The 23,674-nt window shown below is 42.7% G+C and overlaps 1 protein-coding gene across 1 annotated transcript in view; it reads left to right on the forward strand.

Moving 5' to 3' along the window:
- The window catches only part of STK39 (serine/threonine kinase 39), a 228,171-nt gene that overhangs the window by 9,394 nt on the left and 195,103 nt on the right, over nt 1-23,674 (forward strand). Inside the window, exon 2 of the mRNA XM_023743558.1 lies at nt 15,885-15,997. Coding sequence (XP_023599326.1) covers nt 15,885-15,997 — 113 coding nt within the window. The remainder of the gene's footprint in view (nt 1-15,884; nt 15,998-23,674) is intronic.

The raw sequence follows: 23,674 nt of genomic DNA on the forward strand, positions 1-23,674 counted from the left end.
AGAGGTGGTGTTTATTCTCAATGGGGGTTTTGGAAGGCTTTGGGGGGAAAAAGAGGTAAGACACGGACAGGATTCCTCCCCCCCCCCCCCCAGCTACAAATTGCGTTCCTTTAGGAATGGGATGAAAATGACCATATTCCATACACTTGCTGATTGTTTGTGTCTAGTTCATCTTTCCTCTTGTTGTGGTAGGCCTGGCAATATAGACTATTGACTGCATTCATATTTTAAAGAGTTTCTATTTGAAGTCAAGGTTTGAGGAGTGGGAGGCTGGCTCACCAGTGGACTTGTGAGGACCAGAGCTTGCTAACTCCTGGAATGCATGTTTGTAATTTCCTGACATAAGGACAAAATAAACATCCCAGGCTTGCCCAGGAGTATATCCCAGTGCTCCTCCTGTGCCGCAGCGCGGGGTCTGCGAGCGTTCTCAGACAGATCTCGTTCCGTGGGGTAGTTTCCCCCCCGCACTGTTCTTTCAGGCACAGTCTTGCTGCCAGCCAAGGTTGGGCCCCTGCAACGTGGGCTTCGAATCCAAAATATTTAAAAAGAAAATCTTGGAAGGAATTTTCATCATTTATTTAATAAATGAAAGTGTGAGGTAGGAATTAACAGTCAACTGGGGAGTGTAGCTGGAAAATGTAAACCATGTGAGACGTGCCTTCAGAGCTTTCACTCCTTGCTAACATTTTTTTTTTCTCTAAGAACTCCCTGGAAAGTTCTGTCGGTTGAATTTAATGAGTTTGAAGTTGTGACTGTGAGTCTTACATGAAAAATATATAAATCAAAGACTGAAGTTGTTCTGGTTGCCGTTTCTCAGTCCCACATAGAAGAGGTTTGTTAAATAAGCCTTCGCCTGACTGAGTTAGTAGAAGGTTCTGTTGGAGATTGTTGGGTGTCTGAGCCCCTGGCAGGTAGACATTTCTGTGGGTTTCATCATAGTAAACAGAGGAGAGGACCTCTACTTATTCATAAGCTGGTGCAGATATAAAAGGTGAATGTTGAATGATTAGGTGGTAGTGAAAAATGAGAAAGGAAGAACCAGCTGAACTGAGTAGTTTTTCGTTCCAGTTTTAGTTAGCGGTGTCCTTTCAGTACATTTGATTTAGACTTGAGAGTGAGGTGAGATGCTAGTTGGGTATGCATGTTTCTTGTAGATTTATAGTGTGCTGATTTCTTAGGCTAATGGCATTCATTTAATATTTCCATGGACTTTTTTTTGGTCTAGTTCAGCGGTTCTCAACCTGTGGGTCGAGACCCCTTTGGGGGTCGAACGACCCTTTCACAGGGGGTTGCCTAAGACCATCGGAAAACACACATATAATTACATATTGTTTTTGTGATTAATCACTATGCTTTAATTATGTTCAATTTGTAACAATGAAAATACATCCTGCATATCAGATATTTACATTACGATTCCTAACAGTAGCAAAATTACAGCTATGAAGTAGCAACGAAAATAATTTTATGGTTGGGGGTCACCACAACATGAGGTAAAGGGTCGTGGCATTAGGAAGGTTGAGAACCACTGGTCTAGTTAGTCATAGCCTTTCCCACTTCTTAAATAATTAGGTGTATAGTTTTTGATACACAGATGAAAAAAAAATCATGGAAATGTTATTTTAAAGTAACATTTCTCCAAAGAGAAATGAAGGTGAATAGAAAATACACATTTTTTATTGTTGTTGGCCCTACTTGGTCATTTTGGGTCTGGCTGGAGAACGTGCGGAATTGTAATGCAGGTCAGATACTATCGTGAAACATAATATGACATCCAGATCCTCTTATAGCCAAACATTTCCAAGGCTCTGCTGACAGCTTAATTATTTCAAGCAGTATTTGATATGGCCGAATACCAGTTGTCCAAGGATTTGGACATGCTTTGGAGTCTGTCCAGTGGAAGCCCTGGCAGAAGATGTGAAAGTCTGCATCGATATAATGTTAAATCCAGGGTTGACGTTTCCCGTTTCAAAGGGACTCATCATGGAATGCCTTAAAGTGGCATTTCTCCACCAGTGACTTTGAAAAAGGTGCAGTTAACACAATTCCCTCAGTTTTCAGGGAAGAAGTTCTCCCATGATGGGATCCAATCTGTGCTGTAGATACCACCACGTTTTCTCCTTCACACATCCTCCTGAAGTGGTTGGACTCATGTTAAGGACAGTGAATAAAAACACGGGAGAGGTGACCCATTTTAGTCTCTGAGGTGGCGGGGGTCTTCAGAGACTCCTGGCCTCCTTTTAAAGCTACAGACAAGCTTCAGTGGAGCCAGCCCCGTGTTTGCTGGACGGTGTAACCCCTGGAGCATTGGGGTATCAAGGGATGCGGGATTCTTCTTTTAAACATTTCCTGAAGCTAAAGCCCCAAAGTTCCCCTGCCACTCTGCTACTTTTAGCATTGCCTAAAATACGGTGCCATCGTGAAGAATCTGGAGGCCAGCTGGGAAAGTGGTGATTGCATGAGCATGTGACATTTTTTCTAGACAGGCACTGGGGAATTAGGAAGCCTTAGGACACCTTTAAAGCGCAGTATAGTATTCTCTCCATGTGTAACATGTGTCTGTATGTTATTTATATGTCTAAATTATCCAAACATTTAAATATAGTAAACTATTTTAATGAATGCAGTACTGTTCTTAAAACATTCAGAGAGTTGTCCCTTAAAGTGTAAGTGTGTCATCTGTGGACTCTTGAGAGTGCTTAGCCACCTGGCGAAGGCTAAGGCTCTGGTGAAATTACAGAGCAGAGAATGTGATGTCCCATCTGAGTCCATATGCTATTCATTCATGAAACAACAACAACAGTTCACACTCTGGTGCAAGTTCAGCTGGTTTCCTGTTGTGCTTCATGAGTTATCCTGGTAGCCTAGGTGAATAATCCCTGAATGAAGCTGATGTATTTCTTTTTACTCACTTGGTTTGGCAAATCATTGACATCTAGTGATTTTACAAAGAGCTTCGATGCTTTATGCATTTGGCATTGTTTTAGCTTTTATTTGCGCCAAAGAGGGGGTTATCCCTTTAAAATTATTATACAAAACTGAGAGGAAGGAGGATTCAAATGTTCAATTTTAGGCTTAAAGGCATTAATTTATGGTTCAGTAACAAGTTGGGATGCCGTGTTGCAACTAGTATAATTATAAACACATTTTAGAAGCATGAAAAATGTTTACAGTCTGTCACAATGCAAATAGCATAATATAGAACTGTAATTATTATGACTCTATATGAGTGTATATTAGCGGTATGTGTGTCTGTGTATGAATAAGGATTAGAATATAATATGCTACCCTGAAAATAGTTGTATTTGGATAATGAGATTTTTTTTTCAATTTTCTTTTTTTAATCATCACCAAAGGATATTTTTTTTTTACTGATATGAGTGAAAGAGAGAAGAAGAAGAGAGAGAGAGAGAGAGAGAGAGAGAGAGAGAGAGAGAAGAGAGAAACATTGATCAGTTGCCTCCCTTAGGCACCCTGGCCGGGGATTGAACCCACAACCCTTTGGTGTGTGGGATGACACTCCAACCAACTGAGCTACCCAGTCAGGGCTGAGTAATGGGATTTTTAAAAACATATTTAAAACACTCTTTTCCATTATGTTTAGTATAGTTTAACTTTAAAGAAGGGATGAAAAAAGTTTCATTTGACTGGTTATTTCTTTTAAGCTTCCAAAAGTAAAATAGTGGGATGGGGAAAGAAAACCTTCAAATACCAAATATTTTTATTTGTTTTATAAAATGTTTCCTCATAGGAGCCAGTGCACATAAATATGCCTTTTTCCCCAGGACTATCTCTTCAGTAGGTGGAAACATCCCCGCTCTGCTTGCCTCTCCTCACTTGGAAGTAGGATATAGCAGGAAGGGGAGGTTCACCTCTCCTTCCCCTGCACCCTCACCCTTCCTTGTTCTTCATGTCAGAGGTTGATCGAACAATGCTTGGGGGCCCGAGACTTTGAAATTGTCATCTGGAGCAATGAGAATATATTCTAGTGGATGGGCCAGCTCTGGTGGCAGAGTTTTTGCAAAGACGATTCATTATAAAATACAGTGATGATTATAGTAAGTGATCATGTATTCCATTTTAGTGCCTGAATGTTTTCCCCCCCAGATAATGTTCAGGAGGACAGGGCTTCAGTCCCTTTATATATGTGATCCTCCTCTTGGAACTCCTCACCTATGGAAGTTTGCATGGCAGCTCCTTCTCATCAGCCCGATGCCACCACCTCAGAGAGGTTTCCCTGACCATCATAGCTCAAGTGCTTCCCCCACCAGTCACTATCATGCCTTAGTTATATTTTTGTCACAGCACTTATTACAAAATGAAATGATATTACTTATGATTGTTACCCCCCCCCCCCCCAATTAAAATGTAAACTCTATGGAGGCAGGCGCTTTTTGCTCTCTGCCTCTTTTCCAGCACCTTAAGTAGTGCCTGGCACATTCTAGAAGCTCAGTAAAATCTGCTAAATGAATAAACAAGTACATATTCCCTGTCATCACATGTTTGTATGAGCTGTAAATTGACGTTCTGTCCAACTTCAAGATGCTGTTATTCTCTGTGTGTTGGAGACGTTGTTACAGTTATCATACATAGCTAGTAGATCCTGTGCTTCAAGCACTTCTCCCATCCCATCTCCATCAATGGTGGGGGCATTGTGATACCTCTCTGTCCATTTTGTTCTCTTTACTGGGACGGGAATGGCTGAAGTAACAAAGTGAAGCTAGTTGACACACGAGGATACTGAATCTAAAACTTGGGCTTTTCAGGATTTTGGTTCGTATACTGTACCCAGAGCCTAGACCTGAGGGCCTGGCCATGATCACCAACAGGTTTTTATTAACATTACTAGAGGCCTGGTGCACAAAATTTGTGTACTGGGGGTGGGGCTTCAGCCCGGCCTGCGCCCTCTCATAGTCTGGGACCCCTTGCTCCTTACCGCTTTGCTCACTGCTCCTTAGCGCTGCTGTGGAGGCGGGAGAGGCTCCTGCCACCACCGCTGCGCTCGTTAGCCATGAGCCCGGCTGAGCAGCACTCCCCCTTTGGGAGCACACTGACCACCAGGGAGCAGCTCCTGCGTTGAGTGTCTGCCCCCTGGTGGTCAGTGTGCATCATAGCAACCGGTCATTCTGGTTGTTCTGCCGTAATGGTCGCTTACGCTTTTATTATATAGATGTGCAGGAGGGGTCATCTGGCCAGTGGACATGGCAAATCAAGGATGTAGGTAACTGCTTTCTAAGAGCGTAGAGTTCAAGGTAGATGTATTAGTTGACCCAAAACTTGACAGCAAAGACGTAAAAGTAAATACTATCATTTATTTGTGTAGTAAATGAAACAGAAAAAAAATGAACAAGTTTATCTGTTAGCAGATCAATTTAACAAGTACTTATCAATCAAGTCAGCCTAGCTATAAAAAATGGTAACAAATGATTGGCTATTAGTCCTAGTGAAACTTATGCCATCTACTTCCCATTAGAGATATGGTCACAGATATCAGGATCTCATGCTGTAGGAAAGTAGTTTTCATTAAAAAACAACAACATTTGTAATGGCTCTTTTCCTGGAAATGTTATACCAGGTAATTTGTCTATGTTGAATTTAAACATAGTATTGCTAGGATCAAGTTTAGTTATTTGGTGTGAGTGTGACTGGGGGCCCAATATATGTTAAAAGCATTTACAGTGATATGGCTGTTCCACGTTGTTTACTGTGTACCCTTACTTACCCATGATAGTTGAGGAATCATGTTTTCTGGATTAATAAAATAAATTCCTAGATAACTGAAGCCCAACTAAATTATAGTTGCGGGAAATAATTCTGAAGTTTCATTGCACTTTATTCATTGAGGCAGGTCCTCATCTTCTATTTGTAGTGAATTTCTGAAAATGTACCTAAAAATGGGGCAGTAAACTTACATGTTAAGGGGACGTGTTGAATCTTCCTTTTTGAAGGGCTAATGCACATAAAGTTCCCAAGTGCGGTTCCCTAGAGAGGCATTTGCTCCTCCTGGACTCCTGCAAGCCAGGGAGTGCTACCCCCAGGCTGGTGTCTCTCCTGCCCGACTCCTCGGGCTTCTGCTTCCCCTCCCCAGGCAGCCACAGGGGACTAGGGGTTGAGTCAAGAATTTTCTAAACTCTCTGCTGGGTTAGGAGGTGGGTGCCTTGAGACTTCTGGGTGATTTGTATCAGCTATATCCCCTGGGCTCTAGCAATTCAAAGGTCCCCTGGAAGCTTGTACACACATGGAATCTCAGACCCCACTACACCTACTAGATCAGCATCGACCTTTTCATAGGCTATGCAAGTGACCCCGGATGCTCTCTGCACATCTTCCAGTTCTTACATAGTCCTAGCACTTTGGCACCCAGGCCGAAGACGACGGGAGGGAGAGTTCTCCTGAGATCCTGCCAGGCTCCCACTGGTGGTAACGTGGGTCTTGCCAGTGGCTTCCATTAGGAGGACCCACAGGGTGGGGCTGGAGGAGGCAGGAGCTGAAAGCATGCTGCTGCTTCAGTAAGGGCCTGGTGGGTTGTCGGGCCCTTCATGGGGGTGTTTCTTCATCTTCCTTCTTACTCAGCCATGTTCTCAGGGCCCGCTGGGATCGCCAAGACACTGCTTTCCACTGCTTTGGACATTTGTGTTCCTGTAACAGCACTCCATGTCCCTCATGCCTCTCCTTGTCTGCTGTCATTTCAGACTGTGGCATCACCCTCCCTGCTTCCGGATGAGAGTTCGTCCAAAGAGAGGCGGGGAGAACAACTCTATGCTGTGGGGGTTGCCCTTACTTCCTGTTGTATGGTTGTAACTTGGGGGAGAGCCTCAGGTTCTTGCCTTGACTTCTTGTTCTATGGCTGTAACTGGGGGTAGAACCTCAGGTTGCCAGGGGAGACCAGATAAGCAGGAATTTGATTATGAGTAAAATCAAATCAGATGGAGATCAAATCAGGTTGGTGGCATTAACATGAATGGATTTCACCCCCCATCTGTCCTTGAACTAGGAGAAATTGTTTAGTTACTACTGCTTCATGGATGTGGTAGTCAAAGACTTGATTACTGGAGAAATGGATCTGAAACAATGAATCATTTCCCTCCCTAATTTTCTGTACATCGAATCAGGTAGTCTAGTAGTTAGTTGTCAGCTCTGGCTATGAATAAGCAGGGTGCAAGGAGATGGAGTTCATTAGAGGCTGGCAGGAACTGAGGCTCATGGGAGCTGTGGTGATGGGGGATGGAGAGGGGATAGAAAGGCTTTTTAAAAAAAAAACTTGTAGTAGATCTAGTTCTAGTGTCCATCTTGGTATCTAGGATAATCATACTGTTTATAATATTAATATTAATAGTCAAAACATAGTTAAACACTTAAGAGCCAGGCACGTCCATTTGTATTATGGTTGCATGCACTATCTCATTTAGTATCAACAGCCATCCTGTGAGGTAGGTGGCTATTGTCGTTCCCTTTTTATAATGGATGACACCGAGGCACAAACACACAAGCAGCTTGCCTGAGGTCACAGGGCAGGTGGGGCTGTCTGGCCACAGACTCCCACTCATAGCGGCTACATGACCAGGAGGAAGTACAGTGGGGCTGGGCTGGGCTTGGAAGTACAAAGTGAACATTTGGGGAGTGTTAGACATTAGAAAGGGTCATATTAGGAATTATGTTTGAAAACAGGATAAAATGAGAATTGAAAAAAAAAATAAAGATGCCTGGCTGCTGTTAGATGGAACTTGGACTAGGCCCCGGCCTCTGGGACTGATGTACACTGTGTGCCCCTGGGCTCCTGATTAAGTGCCTGTCTTAAGCCTTAGATAGACCTTTCTAGATTGGCTGCTTATTGGGCTGGTACAAAGCACATTTCTTCTTTGCCTGTTAAACTCTAATAGGGGTGCTAGAGGAATTCTGGGAAGCTGGAGGGGGAGAAGGGACATGCTTCATCCTGTTTGCTTACCGTTCCCGTCAGCTTCCTTCCAGAAAGGGCCTTTCACTGCAGCAGCAGGGCTTTTGGTCTCCATCTTTCCATATCCTGGAACCAGCCTCCTGGTTCTTCTTGGAGATGCCATCACCAGCCAGCCCTAGATAATTGGTCCCAGCCTCATGCAGACTCTCACTGACGGTCCTTCCTCAGAGATCCTGAGGAGTCAGCACCTGCCTCTCAGCAGTCTGGGTCCCAGCTCTGTGGGTCTCCTCTAAACTGTTAGTTTCTGATGACCCCATACCCCCTTTGAATTCCCCAGCCCTAGGCGTGGGTGCTGCTTCCTAAAGTTACTCTGTTCTGTGTCTGTCAGTCTTTTCAGGTCTCTAACATCTGTTGAACCAATTCTTTATATATATTCAAAGGTATCTGTTTCCCAACTGTCCCCTGATACATGTTCTGAAGACCTGGTGTCCTGGCAGGGGAGTGCGGGGAGAGAAGCCAATATCCTGGGTTCATGGTTCTCAAGAGCATAGGGGAATCGCTGGAGAAACTTATTAAAATGCAGATTCCAGGCCTCCAGTTGCAATAATTCTGATTCAATAGATTGGACATGGGCTCAAGAATCATCTTTATAAACAGATATCTTAGGTGTTTCTAATGTAGTTACGCGGTCTCAGAGGCTTTGAGAAAATCTGTTTTAATTCAGGGCCTTCTCATGGGGCTATTTCTTTGAGTGTGAGGTTGTTGTCCTGGGGCTTAGAAACAAACTTCACTAATTTTCTCTTTTTTATAGAATAGGGGCTTTGGGAATGTTAATCTGTGACCAAAGGTCACCAAGGTCATACGTTGCCCATGGAGCTGCACATCTAACTCGTTCAGCCCAACAAGCTCTGATGCAATTGCTGGAGAGAGGAGCTTCCCTCCCAGTTGTGCGGTCTACCCTTCAGGCCTTGCACGCCCAGGTTGCTGTCGTTCAGAGGGATACCTTTTTCTTCTTCGTACAAAGGCAACATGCGTGTCGCTGAGAAGGGGTGAATGCAACTGATGGCAAAGTAGATACTGGCTCTTCCTTTTCCATCTAGAGCCCTTCCCCTTTCCAGGTGGTTTAAGACTGGAGCAGCCATCATACCATATTAGAACCAGGACATTTGTGTCTTTTGGCCTTTGCCAGTGGGTGTATCTGTTTATCTGTGTGAATAGCAATGGACATTCCTTTGTGGAATGTTGGCTTCTCTTTGGTCGATTTAATCAGTAAAACGAGTGGGTTTTGCTGAGAGTTGTTGCTGCCCCCTCAGAACAGAACAGGCAGTTTTTTCAGTCCTGCCAGATCATGGGGCTTTGAGTTTGCAGGGTGCAAGGACTTCAAAGTGACCTCTGAGTATAAAAGTCCAGTTTGCTCTGTGGGAATGTGTCCCTCCTGCAGTGTAGGCCCTGATACGGTGTTTCCTGAGGTGGATTTTGAGGGCTGTCATCAGCTCCTATCTGTCACCGCTTCACGCTGTTAGGTGTTCTATATCACCTCTTTATACCCCAGTAGAATCACGGAAGGTCCTGCTTTATTTTAGCCTGCCTCATTTTGTGTGACTCCCACAGGCTGAGCAGTGGCCAGGGGCCTCAGTGAAAGGGCTGGTTCTAGGAGTAACGAGGTGGAGGGAGACTTCATGAGCATGTGAGTGCTACCATGAGGCAGTAGCGAATCTCTGGGAGCAGAGAGGACGTGATTAACTCTGCTTGGTGTTGTTAACGAAGTTAGCATCTCAAGTGAATCATAGCCAATCCTGGGACTAGGCTGTCAACAACTGGGTGCCCCCCCACCAATCAAAATAGGATAGTCTTTTTCTTGAAAAATAAATGCCATCACTGATGGCGATTCTGTTTACTCCACGTTCCAGGTTGGTCAGCATCCACATTAGGACTAGAATCCTACAATATACTTTCACCTTTAAGGGGGTCTGCCTCTGAGTGCTCTTCAGACTAATTGTTGTTGTTTTTTTAACTGGCAAATAAATATATTCACAGAGTGATTTTTTTAGCTAGTCTGTATCATTAAGAAAACAAAAAGTGTCTAGGAGTAAATCCCAATATTAATCATGTTTAATTAGATGGAAATTAGAGTTTGCTATGTAACAGCTCCTTATCACCTACAGACCATCCCCTTTTAACCTGGTGCTTGAAATTTCACCGTACCTCCTAATAACGTCTCTAATGATTTTCTTTATGTTAGATAATCCAATTCACCCCCTTACTATACTATATACTAAGTATAGTATAGATTTTTTTCAATGTTTTTTTTTTTAATTTAATTTTTTGGCTTAGATGTAGCTTGAGGTTCAAGGTGAGTTTATTGGCATTTCATTCATTCCAATTTGATTCCACACACGTTTCCTTCTATCTCTCTTATGATCAGAACCCTAGGCAACTTTTTGTTTTTCTGTGCTATCGGATGGTTCTTGCTGAGTTATGTAAGTGCTGCTTTTCTTTGGTGTAAGGTCTGTGATCTCTAAAGATATTAACAAACCATGCTTTCCCAGGAGAGGGGGTTTATCCAGGTGAGTGGTGAAATGCAAGTACATTCACTGAGTGGCCATTTCTCCACCTCACCCTGGTGTGTGTGTGTGTATGTATGTATGTATTTATTTATTTATTTTGGTAAGCTCTCAGTATGCTCCAACAACCTCAGAAGCAAGCTCTACTAACTGCTTCTTTTGAGGGAGGCAGCGGGACATAACTCAGCCAGCTTGGCTGTAACACAGACCAGGTCACTGGGGAGGATCAGCTGTTTGTAGCTGCCTTGAGAATGGTGGCTTTCCTGTGCTCAGCGCACTGTGTACACGAGGTCTGTGTACCATTTTTCCAGACAGGCCAGCCGTAGTGTCTGTTTTGTAAAGGAATCGTGTGACAAATGGCACATAACCCCCGTCTCACTGTTTCTGTTCTTTGTGTTTGACGTGAGAGTTTACTGTGCACGTGTTCCTTCCACACAGCACACATCACATGGCAGATGAGTAGCTCTGGTACTTTTCTCTTTGTGTGAAATAGCAGGATGAGGTGGGTGGCAACATGTAGTGAATCCGTTTGGACCCATGGATCCGAGTCCGCTTCTGTATTATGTTGAACCATAGGAAATGTGGTCATTTTTGTCTAGAAGAATGGCAACTTCATATGTGTCACCTAACAAATAATTTACAAATTGGACCATCCAGGAAGGAAGGGTACACCTCTGAAGCCAAATAGCAGTAACGCAGACAGGCAAATCACGGTCTACAGCAAGCTTTTATGTGACTCACAGTATTTTAATACTTAAAAAAATGAATTGCCAACATTATCACATTGGGAGGTCTCACACAAAATTCTGGATTTTCAGCTTTCCTGCAAAAATCAGACTCTTGCCATGCTAGGTCAGCCATCTCCCATGGCGACAATGGGCAGACGCGGAGCGGCAGCTGCACCCCTGCAGAGCTCACGTGTGTCCATTCACACGCGGGCCAGCTACTGGCCCTCAGGTGACCTCATTGGCCACAGGGGCTTTGAGGTTGGACACATGATATAAATAGAGCACATAGAGTGAGTTGGGTAAAGAGAGCTGGAAGAAATCATCAGCTGGACCAAAGCCATTGGTTTTGTTTACTACACGCCACCAGCCCACACCTCCAAAGAGAAAGCCTGAGACAGCCCTGCGAAAGTTAATATTCACTGAGAAAGGACAGGTAAGCATATCATTAAGGAGTCCTTTCACGTGCTCAGGAGATGGGCAAGTGCTTATTAAACTTCTGGGCTGGAGCTCCTCATTTAAGTGGGGTGTGATGACAGAACTTCTCTCACTGGTCACCATTCATGTCAGAGGCTAATGCAATATACCTTTCTATTTGGTTTATTTTAAAAATCCTGACTTTTATGGGTTACTGGGCAGCTGACCACTTTATGACTTAACATTAACATAAAGAAATGTTTGTAAATCAATCTACATTTAAAAAATTACCAGATGTTTACTGCAATATTGTTCTTATTGGGGGAGGGGGGGAGGGGTGAGAAACTTGGAATAAAGAGAGTACTCACCAACAGAAGAAGGGCTGAACAAATTGTGGTTCATCAGCATCATGAAATATTATGTAGCATTAAAACGACAAATTGGCAGGACACAAGTTGACCTGGAGGAATGTCCCTGAGGGGTAATACTAGCTACGATTTAATTAGTGCTTCCTATATGCTAGGCCCAGTTCCAAGGGCTTACAGTGTATTCATTCATTTGATCATCACAGCCACCCTGTGAGCTCGGTGCTGTTATCGCCATCTTATAAATGAAGAAACTGAGGCATGGAGAAGTGACGAACGTCACCCGAAGATAAGCAGCTAGTTCATATGTGGCAGGGCTAGGATATGAACTCACGTGCTCTGAATGGACAAAAATTTTTAAAAAACCGTTTTTTTAGATTAGTAAAGTACATTATCAGCGAGAAGTTTAACCATGGAATATTAATTCATAGCTGTTCCTGAATTTTCTGGGTTATTCTCTTATATTTTAGACTCTTAGACTCTTCATGCTGTGGGGACCTTAGAAATCATTTCAGTTTCTGATATTCCAGTTTAGCCCTCCTCCCCCTTTTAAACCAACTGAATATTTTTGGTAAGCAGAAGGTAACAGTCATAGCTACTTTTCCAAACTCTCTCTTTTCCCTTGGGCGCCATATATACTCAGATAGAGTCTACCTCTTTCATGTTACTGATGCAGAAATGAGTCCCAGAGAGAGAGAACCGAACATTTATTGAGTTGCTGTGAAGCACGTTATGTTATTAGGCCTTACAAGTATATTTTATTAGGCCCATCGAGGAAGCTGAGGTTTGGAGAGAAATTAGGCCTAACATTACGCAGGGAATAAGGACCAGGGATGGATAGAATCTCTGTCTCACCTGCTTTTCAAGGGTCTTGCTAATCTCAGACTCAGTCACTATAGTGGCCTGTTACCAGAGGCCCTTCAGTTGAATCTTGCCTCTTATTGCTGTAAACTTAACTAGGAGGCTTTTGAGAAGTTCTAATTTGTATGGCATTATTTAGCACGGCGACAGTGGGACAGTGACTTAAAATAGATGCTGAAAGGCTTTTGGATTAGTCAGTTCGTGTTGCCATAACAAAATACCAAAGAATGGGTGCCTGTGCCTTAAACAACAGCTTATGTCTCACTGCTCTGGAGGCTGGGAAGTCTGACCAGGGTGCTGGCCGATTGGGTTTCTGGTGAGAGGTCTCTTCCCTTCCCTTCCTCATTCATCAAGTGAAGGTTGGACTTGATGTTCTTTAAGGCTCCCTGCACCTCTGATATTGTTCTTGTTCTCTCTTTAGTTGAAGGAAATCTTTGGACTCAAAGCAGGGGTCTCCCAAATTGTCCAGTGAATGGTTAAACAGTCATCTCAGGTCATTACGTTTCATATTTATTCTCTACGGAGAGGAGAAGCTGCCAGTTGTTCTTTAGCCAGCTGTCGTTGTAAAGCAATAACAATTCTCTGGTTGTAAAGCTCTTAATAAAAGTGTCCTCCCACCACTCCCTCCCGCTTTGTAGATTTTGTATTTGTATCCATAGTCTTGCATGCGTCTGTGGAAGTCCGGAGGCTTTTATAGCCAAGGACTTGGCTAGGAGAGGTAGCCCCACATTACATGCACCTGTTTTATCCTTTCTGGGAATTTGGTTTCCTTTCCCCTGTTCTTCAGTTCCCCTGATTTGAGGATGTTTGGAATGTGGATTAAGGTGGGAGGGGTGGGATTGGAGGGAGATTTACAACAGGTAGGGCTGAGACTGACTTCCCATCAGCAGCTGGTTAAAGATGTTTGTTGACTTCTCTGCTGGGTACCAGACCCAGTGCTAACTAGCTCCCTGCCCCTTTCTCGGTGCCGCTCCTTCAGCCACAGTCTGCTGTTCGGAGACCTTGACTGGAAAAAATGCACTGTTATCAGCAGGCTCTTTGTAGTGTTTGGCGCTGGTATCTGGAGCATTCTGGATTGAGCCCAGCACGCTGTGATCTGCAGGGCAAGTGAGGCCAATCCAGCGGGCCTGGGAGTAGCCACTGATGGAGCAGGCGGTGAGGCTAGGGACAGGGAGGCCCTTCTGCACTCGCTCCTGGAACCGAACTCTAGAGAGAGTGAGATCCACCTTCCCTCTTGGTCGTTTCTCTTTTCTTCAACATCTAGGACAGAAGAAGATATTTCCTTAGCAAGGCCAGAGGGAGGGAGGAAGGGAGCGTATGCTGTGGTTTGTGTGAAGTAGGAAACAGTCTGGGGTCTGGCAGACCTGACTCAGGTTCCAACTCAGGTACTTACCTGCCGCATGGGTCAGTTTCTCACATATAAAACGAGGCTAATAAAAAGCAGAGGCTCGTAAGGAGAATTGTCTGAGTGAAGTGCCTGCTGTGCAGTGCAAGTCAGCATGACCTCCAGCGAACACAGGTTGGACTTCCTGCAGCGGGGATCTTGACATTGGAGACCTCGCTTTGGAGCATTAGGGTGATCTGCTCGAGTGGGTGGGTCATTTAGGGATCAGAGCTGACAATGAGGCCGCAGGGCAGGAGAAAGGGCAGAACTTTAGCTCTACAGACCCCCATTCGTGCACTTCCTTGTGGGATACAGCCTGGATCTGCACTAGAAATGCCCTGCCTTCCTGTCACATACGTAAGACAACCTAATACCGACCTCTTCCTTACGGCCAAAAGACGCTTATTCTCCCTTTTGAAGATAGTGGATGACTCATGGGAGAGGCTGTGCCTGAAAAAAACAGAACTGTAAGGAGGATGGTACGCGGTCACTCCTGGGCCCCTTGTGCACAGTCCTGAGCACAGGCCGTGCTTCTCATCGCCAGTCTTCAAGTGGCAGAGGATCTATACCAGTGGTCGGCAAACTGTGGCTCGGCAAACCGTGGCTCGCGAGCCACACGCAGCTCTTTGGCCCCTTGAGTGTGGCTCTTCCACAAAATACCGACTTGTGCGCATGGGCCACGAAGTTTCAATAGCACTGTACGTGCACGCCCACACGTGGTATTTTGTGGAAGAGCCACACTCAAGGGGCCAAAGAGCCGCATGTGGCTCGAGAGCCGCGGTTTGCCGACCACGGATCTATGCGACTGGGAGGAGATCTTTGGGATTCTTTGCAGAGTGGAGATGCCTTAACCTAGAGGTCTCTTTTGCCCCCATGGAATATAAATCCAATGAGGAGCTCTTTGTGCTCTGCCACAAATCATTACATGTCTACATTCTGCTCTTTTAAAACATGAATAACGACATGACTCAGTCTCCTAGGAGTTTGAGTGCATTAGGTAGCGATCGGGAAACCTTAGGAATCGGAAATTCAATTCACGTGGATGCCGACAGCTTTTGTAATTACACATTCGCATCCTTTTCCTTGGCATCCTTGGAAGCCGCGCTTTCCACTCAGGTGGATGTCTGTTTTCCTAATTGTAGAGCAAGCGCAGAAGAAATAGGCTCCAAGGGTGCTCAGAGCAGACAAGTGAGTTGTCACAGCACCGCATGGAAACCCTGAAGTGAAGTAGCTTGGGCTGAAGTGGTTTGGTTTGGGCTGAAGTGGAAGAAGAGCCTGAGCTTTTTAAAAGGCACTGATGTTAGAAAATACCAGGACCTGCGGATGGGGATGGCGGCCGTGCAGGGTTGCACTTGATGCTCATGTCCCTTTGCTGTGGGCGGCAGTAAACACACTGTATGGAAGTGAGCTCTTTTGATGGGGGTCACCTTCCGGGTTGGGAGCCTTAGCCCTGTCTTTGTAAACTGTGGAAAACTCCCGTGTTTCCTTTTTCCCTCCTCCAGATAATTATTTTCCTACTTAAGAAATTCTTTAAAAAGATGTCAAATAGTAATGCTTTGAATACTTTGAATAGAAGACCTTTTAAAAAAATAGATATTGGTGAAGGGGGGTGTCGTGAATAGTTACCAGAAAGTGTGCCATTTGATAGCTTATGTTGTTTCTATTTCCTTTCAGGCAGTGGAGCTACTGCTGTGGTTCAGGCTGCCCTGTGCAAACCCAGGCAAGAACGTGTGGCAATAAAGCGGATCAACTTGGAAAAATGCCAGACCAGCATGGATGAGCTACTAGTAAGTAAAAGTGAAGAGATCTGGGTCTGTGGAATGGGTGGGAGTAGCAGGAGAGGAGAGAGCTGAGGCAGCGTGGTGGGATTTGAGACGTGCATGTCTCAGAAGGCAGCCCACACACTTTCCCCTCCCCTGATTAATGACACTGTACCTTCTGATTGTGTTGCAGAGGACAACGTGCTGTGCTTGGACAAACAGTATTTTGCTCAGCCCTCATAACTCCTGGGTGGGGATGGTCTCAGTGTTGACACCAGTTTATAAAACCAGGGAACAGACCCAGTTACATGATCTAAGGCCATGTGATACTGACTGCAGGGTGAGGTGGGGAGCTCCTGGCCCTGGGTCTAGAATTGTGACACAAACAGGAATTACTCCCCAAACAATGCGTTGGTCGTTTTGGCTTTCCTGAATTATGAAATCGCCTACAGATCCCACCCAGTTACTCAGAATACTGCAGGGTAGCTTGTGTTTGGCCAATCAGAGGAGTTTGTTGTTTTAGTGCACAGCAACTTGTACTTCTTATTGTAAATGAAGTACACCACATAAATAATTGGAGCTTGTCAGCGTGGCTGTAATGCTGGTAGCATTGGTTGGTTGAAGGAACATTTGCTTTTGGCTTAACTGACTCATTATTAAATGAACAGCTTGGCAAATGGTTTATTAGTTGCCCGGCAAACTGTGAAGGGTTTGCGAGTTTAATCTCATAAATATAGTTGTCGTTCTGCCTGCCAATTTTCTTCTTTGCCTTTTGGCCATTTATTTGAGAATAATAGAAGACCACAGTGGAAGAGTTAACTGATTGGTTATCCCAACACTAATCCCAGTGCAAATATTAGTCCAACAGCCCCATAGAAGCTACAAACTATAATGACGGCTGGCTCCAAATGAAGAAGGCTTTTGTTATATTCTACATTAGGAATGGAATGCCATTAACAAGAGCTTTTTGTCTTTACTCAGAATATAGCTTTTATTTCAGGCTTAATTACAGCACACTATAGTATAAATTAAGTACAAGGATAGGCTGTACTTTTCCAGATCTGTTTGGCCTTACATTTTAAATTAAGCTACACAAGGCATAGATTTCACTGGGATTGAAGAATCAGATTGCCAGCAAAAACTCAGATTAAAGCAAGGGCTTCCATAATTTAATGTTAATTTAAAAAATGTTGGATACATTAAAGGCTTTCACCCTCCAGGTGCTTTCCTCTCACTGAAACTGTTACTGTGTACTTGTGTGGCTTGCTGTTACCGTGACCAATAAAATGGTGCCTTTATCATCTGACTGGTTTTCAAGGTCACTTTCCCTGAGTGGAAAAAGTGTTGAATGAACTGTGGGGAGAGTCAGGTCCTGCTTCTGCCACTAACTTGTTTTTTGACTGTAGTCAAGTTACCTGACAACTTTGCCCTATTTTAAAAGAGAGTTGAATGGGAAGGTCTCTACGATGGCTTTAGGAGCCTCGAATTCTACAGCTATCCTAAGTATACATTTGTTTTTTAAAAACTTTGGAGTATACCTTTAAACTTACGCACTGTTGGGAAATATCACTGAAGAATTTGCCCATGTATTTGGTTGTGGTGCCCTGTTGTAGGTCTCACAGCCATCCTTTTGCCACCAGCAGAATACTGTACAGAATATGGATAAGCTTTATGTTCACAGTGTCTGAGTTCTGGGACCCGCCTTCTGGGCCAGTGCCGTGGTCCCTGGCCTCCACCAAGCTCTCATTGTTGCCCAAAGCATCCGTGTTTCCCTCTGCTGGCTTTTTATTAGCTATCGGCTCTAAGGGATGGTAGCTGTGTAAGGGTCCAAGTGGAGGTCACAGGAGACAGTCATTCCAGGAAGCCTATCAGTGTTGTTTGGAGGTACCTGTGATATAGGCGGAGCTGTCAGTATAAGGATTGCTGCTTTTATGTCTTTATGCTTAACGCCATTAATCTGAGGTCATAGGATTTGTGGATTTGCTTATTCCTGTTAATTTATCTCCCCCCACCACCCTTAGTTCCCATATTGTGTTAATATATATGCACTAGAGGCCCGGTGCACAAAATTCGTGCACTTGGTGGGATCCCTCAGCCTGGCCTGCACCCTCTCACAGTCTGGGATCCCTTGGGGGATGTCCTGGAGAGCGGGCCTAAGCTGTCAGTTGGATATCCTTATCGCTGCTGTGGAGGCAGGAGACACTCCTGTGTTGAGTGTCTGCCCCCTGGTGGTCAGTGCGCATCATAGCGACCAGTCGTTCTGCTGTTTGGTTGAATTGCATATTAGCCTTTTATTTATAGGATGATTATCTATTTTCATTTAAGAAGGTATTTTGTTTTATTGCTTTGATCTTTCTTTTATCTTGAGCCTTTGACCTTGATATTTCTAGAGATGGGGTGGGGATGATGATGATGGTTCTTTAGGATATCTCACTGCCAGGTCCTTTGCAAACAAAAACAAATGGAATATATAGTATAGGTTGTCTAACGGTGCCAGGCTTTTGTGGTCTAGCTATTGGCACATGAGATTGTCTGGTGCAATGTTGCTGTAATCCTTTCCATTTCCAGTGCTGCTGGTACCCGCACTTTTATTATCTCTGTGGGTTCACATTTTGGTAGTGTTTGGACATCTGGTGTCCTCATCATCCTTTAATTCCGTGTGTGTGTGTGCACTATATGCAGGTCAGTGCTCTGCATCATTTCACTCTGTGCCATGTGTTAGCTGGAAGCCATTGTTCTTAAAAGAAACAATAGTCACTGGAACCCTTATCTTGTGTGAGTGTTATGTCATAGAAGTGGCAATTATCAACTCTCTGCTGGCTATTGGGACATCTGCCTCCCCTGCTGAAACTGTATCACCTCCCACCCCATACTCTCAACCCTTTCCTACCCCCCCTGAACCTCAACTCCCAGAGTAAGGTGGGGTTTACACACAGAGGCCAGATACGAAGGCACAGCACAGTTTTGGACAGCTGGCTCTGAACTCTGCTTCTGTGTGGGGTGGAGGCTGTTAGGAGATTTTCCTGCCATCATAGAATTAATTTGTTCCAGGTTTGGCTGAAGAAGGGTTGAAGTGATTTCATGATTTCCGAAGCAAAGTGATAATTATAGTGCCAGCTTCTCTTAAAATGAAGGGAAGAACGTTAGATGAGGTCATTGGTGCTAAATAATTGGATATTTAAATAAAATTTGTACCATTGAAATGAGCACTGTAATATTCCTCACAGGCAGTTTGGTTCTAGATCTAATACACATGTATTAATTTATTTGGTAAATACTTAACGAGTCTCTCTATTGTGTTTATAAAGGCCCATGAAAAGGATGAGTTTTGGGTGTTTATATGGGAGGACAAAAGTATATGCTCACTAGACATTCATTTCATTTTAACAGCAATTAAAACACTTTAGAATAAATGTTTTCCTTGGCAACACATGAATAGCATTTAGTTGATCTAAAGCTAATGAATAGCACATGCATTCTTTTACATGTCCATCTATGTGTTGGACTTTGGCCTTAACTAGATCCTAATCTTTCTAGGTATGAAGATCTTGGTGGTTAATTTTCCAGGAGCTAAGGGAGTGTCACTGGCCTGTTCTATATGCCTAACTATCCCAACCTAGATGCTTCGATAATTTCTGAGATTTGTTAATCCCACTTTTGTTGTCATTCCCATATTTGCTAATCCTGCAGTAGTATAAATGACTATACTAATTTTAACATCCTTTGGGAGGTATTTGTAGTTTTAGAGCAGAATGTGTTAAATCTATAATTATTAAACCTCACTAGAGAGTAAAACCTGAACTAGGTGATGGGAAAACAAAATGGGTTCCTGTTTCTTGGGGAGCCTTTGACTAGTAATTGAGTGTTTTTATTTTTTTTTACTGGGTTGGTGAGATTTTTTTTTTTTTTTAGCTATGGATCTCTTTCCGCACTTTTCCCTTCTATTTGCCTAGAAATGGTTTAGTAGAGCGATAGGTTCTCTCATTTATATTTCATTGAGGGCGTTCTTACTTCCCAGTAGGAATTTAAAATTTGCTAAAAGGGTCAGACCCACTGTCTATGTGAAGATGGCCTCGAGGTTTCTTGAAAAAAATTGGTTCTCTGGTTTGTGGTCAACCTCAAAGGTTAGGGATGCTGCTCCAGGGCACACTTGACTTCCCTTAAAATCCATTACTCGAGCGAGGGATTAATCTGCTCTTTCTAAAATCATCTGTCTTTTCAATCTTTATCACCAGGTGACAATGAATTCTATAAATGTGAATAGTCCCTTTATTTCTCCTAAAACCCACTCTTCCAACCTTCGGAGCACTCTCCTTTATTTTTCCCAGGGATTGATTAACATTTTGGGTCTGTATTGTGCTTGACTTTATTTCTGATTTTTAGACTTTATATCATTCTCATTCTTTCCTCTAGACTTGAGTTCTCATATTTTTAGTCTTTTTTTTTTTTTTGGTACCTAGTCATAGAAAACTGAGTAGCATTTTCTCATTCTTGCTCATACTTCAATGCCACCAAAACTTACAGTTTAATTTCTAGGGGCAGGTGAGCTGTATGTGTAGAAGTCAAGACTCTGGGGCCAGGCAAAGTGCTTGTTTCTTACAAAAATAAATGAAAAAAATCTAGTTTAGTGATTATAAACTAATATGTAATGATCTTTAAAATATTTTAGTTTGTGATGGGTGACAAATGTGAGCAAAGTCATTTAAAAAAGCTATACAAAACTGATGCATGCTGAAACTTATGGTAGAGGGAAAGAGCTCCTGAGTCAGGGGGCCTGTGATGTTCACTGGGATCAAGGACTTTGGACAAATCAGTTTCCCTCTGGTCCCAGTGTCCTTGTTCATTCACTAAGGAATCCTACTTTATTTTCATCATCAAAGTTCTGTGACTATATATATTTTACAATTAATTATTTAATGAAATAGCTTTAAAATTGCTTGGACAAAAACAGTAATTACTAGCAAATTATGCTTTATTTAAACTTAGGAGAGAGTCAAGCCACTCCAATATTGCGGTGTAACAATGAAAGTCCACTCTCAATGCATAGGTTTGAGTGTAGAGTGTGCCATCTGTTTCCCCTGTGTACACAAGGACAGAGCTTCTTAGTGGAGCTAGAAAAATTATGGTATATTCCTTCTCTTCCTGTAGCTTCTCTGTAAAGATATTTTATTCATCTCGATAGTATTTGTAGATAAATCAAGAACTTTATTTCCTCCGAACAAAGCCACTGCCCTCCTTGTGCTCTCTGCTGTAGTGCTATTTTATTATTTGTTGTTTCTCTTGATCTGCTGTTCCCTCCTTACTCGCCCTCTCCTTTCCGTTCTTCCTCTCCTCCTACCTTTTCTCTCCTTCTTTTCAGTCCTCCTTCCTTCTATTAGAGGAACGAATTAGCTATGATTTGAAGGTAATTTTGGAGAATAAAACTCTATATATTTACTTTGCCTAATGGTAATTTTTTTTTTGCTATTTTTACTACGTCTTTTTTTTTATTGTTGAAAGTATTACATATGTCCCCTTTTTCCCCCATTGACCTCTCCCAGCCTGCCCCCACTACATCTTTATTCTTGTTTATTTATTTATTTTAATAAAATTTGAGAGGCTAGTTAATTCCCTAACCATTTAAAAATTATAATATCTGGGGACCTCTGAGCAGTTCCTCTAGGTTTTTCTTTTTATTCCTCTTAATTAAGATTTAAAATTTTTTAAGAAAATCTTGTGATTTTTTATCTAATCTCTATAATTATGTTGATATTTTTGCATATCTTGTTTATTGTAGAAAAATTTATACCAGTTTGAGAACAAAAGCTTAAAAAGCTGGAAGCTATAATGTGTGTTTTCTTTAATGTATCAGTGAAAGTATTTTTCTATTCTTCCTGAACTAAAGAACTTTCTAATTAGTAAATTAATTATTTGCATTCCAGCTCAGTCCTCATCACATGTGGTAACAAATTACATTTGGCTCTGTCTTATAGAATATTTTATAGCAAGGATACAGAATTCAAATATAGGCCCCCTTCACTCTTATGGCACTGTTTTGAGCATTTCAGGTATTAATCATTGAATTCTGTGCTGTCATTTGTCCCTTGCTACTTAGCTTTTAATTATTTTCATGTGATTTGGTATTTGTATTTACCCAATTCTAGTCCAACTGAGAGCAAAATTAGAAATGGCAAATTTTTGGATATTTTGATGACATGCATTTTTAAGAAATTAGAGAATAAATACTATATATGGAAAACTAAGTTATTTGTACAGCTCTGAAGTTACATTATTTTGGGAACGTGTGTGGTTTGGCTAGAGAAAACAATTTTCATTTTTGGAACATCAAATTTAAAAGTTATATCATAGTTGATTCAGGTAATTAAATATACTTATTAAATTTACTTTTAAGTGTTTTTATACCTTTGTTGGAAATGGCTTTCTAAAATGGTGAATACATCTCTCTTTTTGTTTTTAAAGTAAGTGGAACTTGACATTGCAAGAACACATGTTTCTGGACTTACATGTGCTCAGTAACAAAGAGACCCAACATTTTCAGAATAGGGGAAAATGGGACAACCTCCCCAGATTGAATACAAGTTCAGTTACATCTCTCTCTCTTTTAATACCCTACTTTTGCCATCTTTTAGACTTCTGGAAAACCGTTGTTGCTTGGGTTCTTTCCTGTGTTATCTTTTTTCTTATTTTGGTTTGGTTATTTCCATGATTCATTAAGCTGCTGCTGTAAAAGACAGACTCTGAAAACCCAGGAGGAAGGCAAGAGAGTGGCAGGCGGGGTTTCTGCCACTTTTGCAGGAGAGTTGTTCACCGGCAGAATCCCAGACTGCAGACTGTACCAGGCATGGGACAGGGGCCACAACAAAGAAGGCACCTTTCTTTCTCCGCCCGTTCTCATCTTTTGGTGATAATACCCAACGCAGCAGCAGTGCCCACAGTTGGTCTGGCGGTTTCCAGCAGCATCAATTGGCTGACCAGAAAAGTTCTTCGTGATCCTGTTGTTAACGAAGTCTTGGACTTTACTTTTAACAGTACTCCCAATGATTGACAACTAACTGATCACACAGTAGTTGATGGCTGAGTCTGATTCAGATTCCGTGGCCAACTAAAGAGCTTTCAGAACCTCCCAGGCATCCTTCTGGCTGTTTGCTGAAGCACTGTTAGTTGTAGCCAACTAAAAGAAAATGGCTCTTCCCCATGGAGTTTTCCTGTAGTATTTCAACATCTTTGTTTTATTCTTTGCTTTCTTTCCCCTCCTCGTTCCTTTTCAAGAAAATAACTACACTGGCAGCTTCTACATTTCCAAGCAAAATTCTTTAGTTTGTTTTCAGACAGTTTTTGCAGAGTGCCCAATTTTGTGACATCATGATCAAAACCCCAGGATGTACCAGTACATCCTATTCTGTCAGCAAATAGATATTTACCCATCATGATTTCTTGGGATTTTCCAGACCTCCAGCTCCATGACACTTTACCTCTTTACAACTGCTTTCTACAGCTTTCAAACTTCTGGGCACACCTATTGAGGCTATCATAGAATTTATGCTTCCCTTTTTCTAATTTCTTAAAATGTTTCCCTGTCTTCAAAATATCCAGACTTTCTCCATATCTAATCCCGCCTTCAACTGAACTGTACTTAGATAAACACAGATACCAAATCATCTATAATAATAAAAGCACAATATGCTAATTAGACTGGACAGCCGA

This window comes from Myotis lucifugus, unplaced genomic scaffold (genome assembly GCF_000147115.1).
Source record: "Myotis lucifugus unplaced genomic scaffold, Myoluc2.0 scaffold_5, whole genome shotgun sequence".
In the NCBI taxonomy this organism is placed as follows: Eukaryota; Metazoa; Chordata; class Mammalia; order Chiroptera; family Vespertilionidae; genus Myotis; species Myotis lucifugus.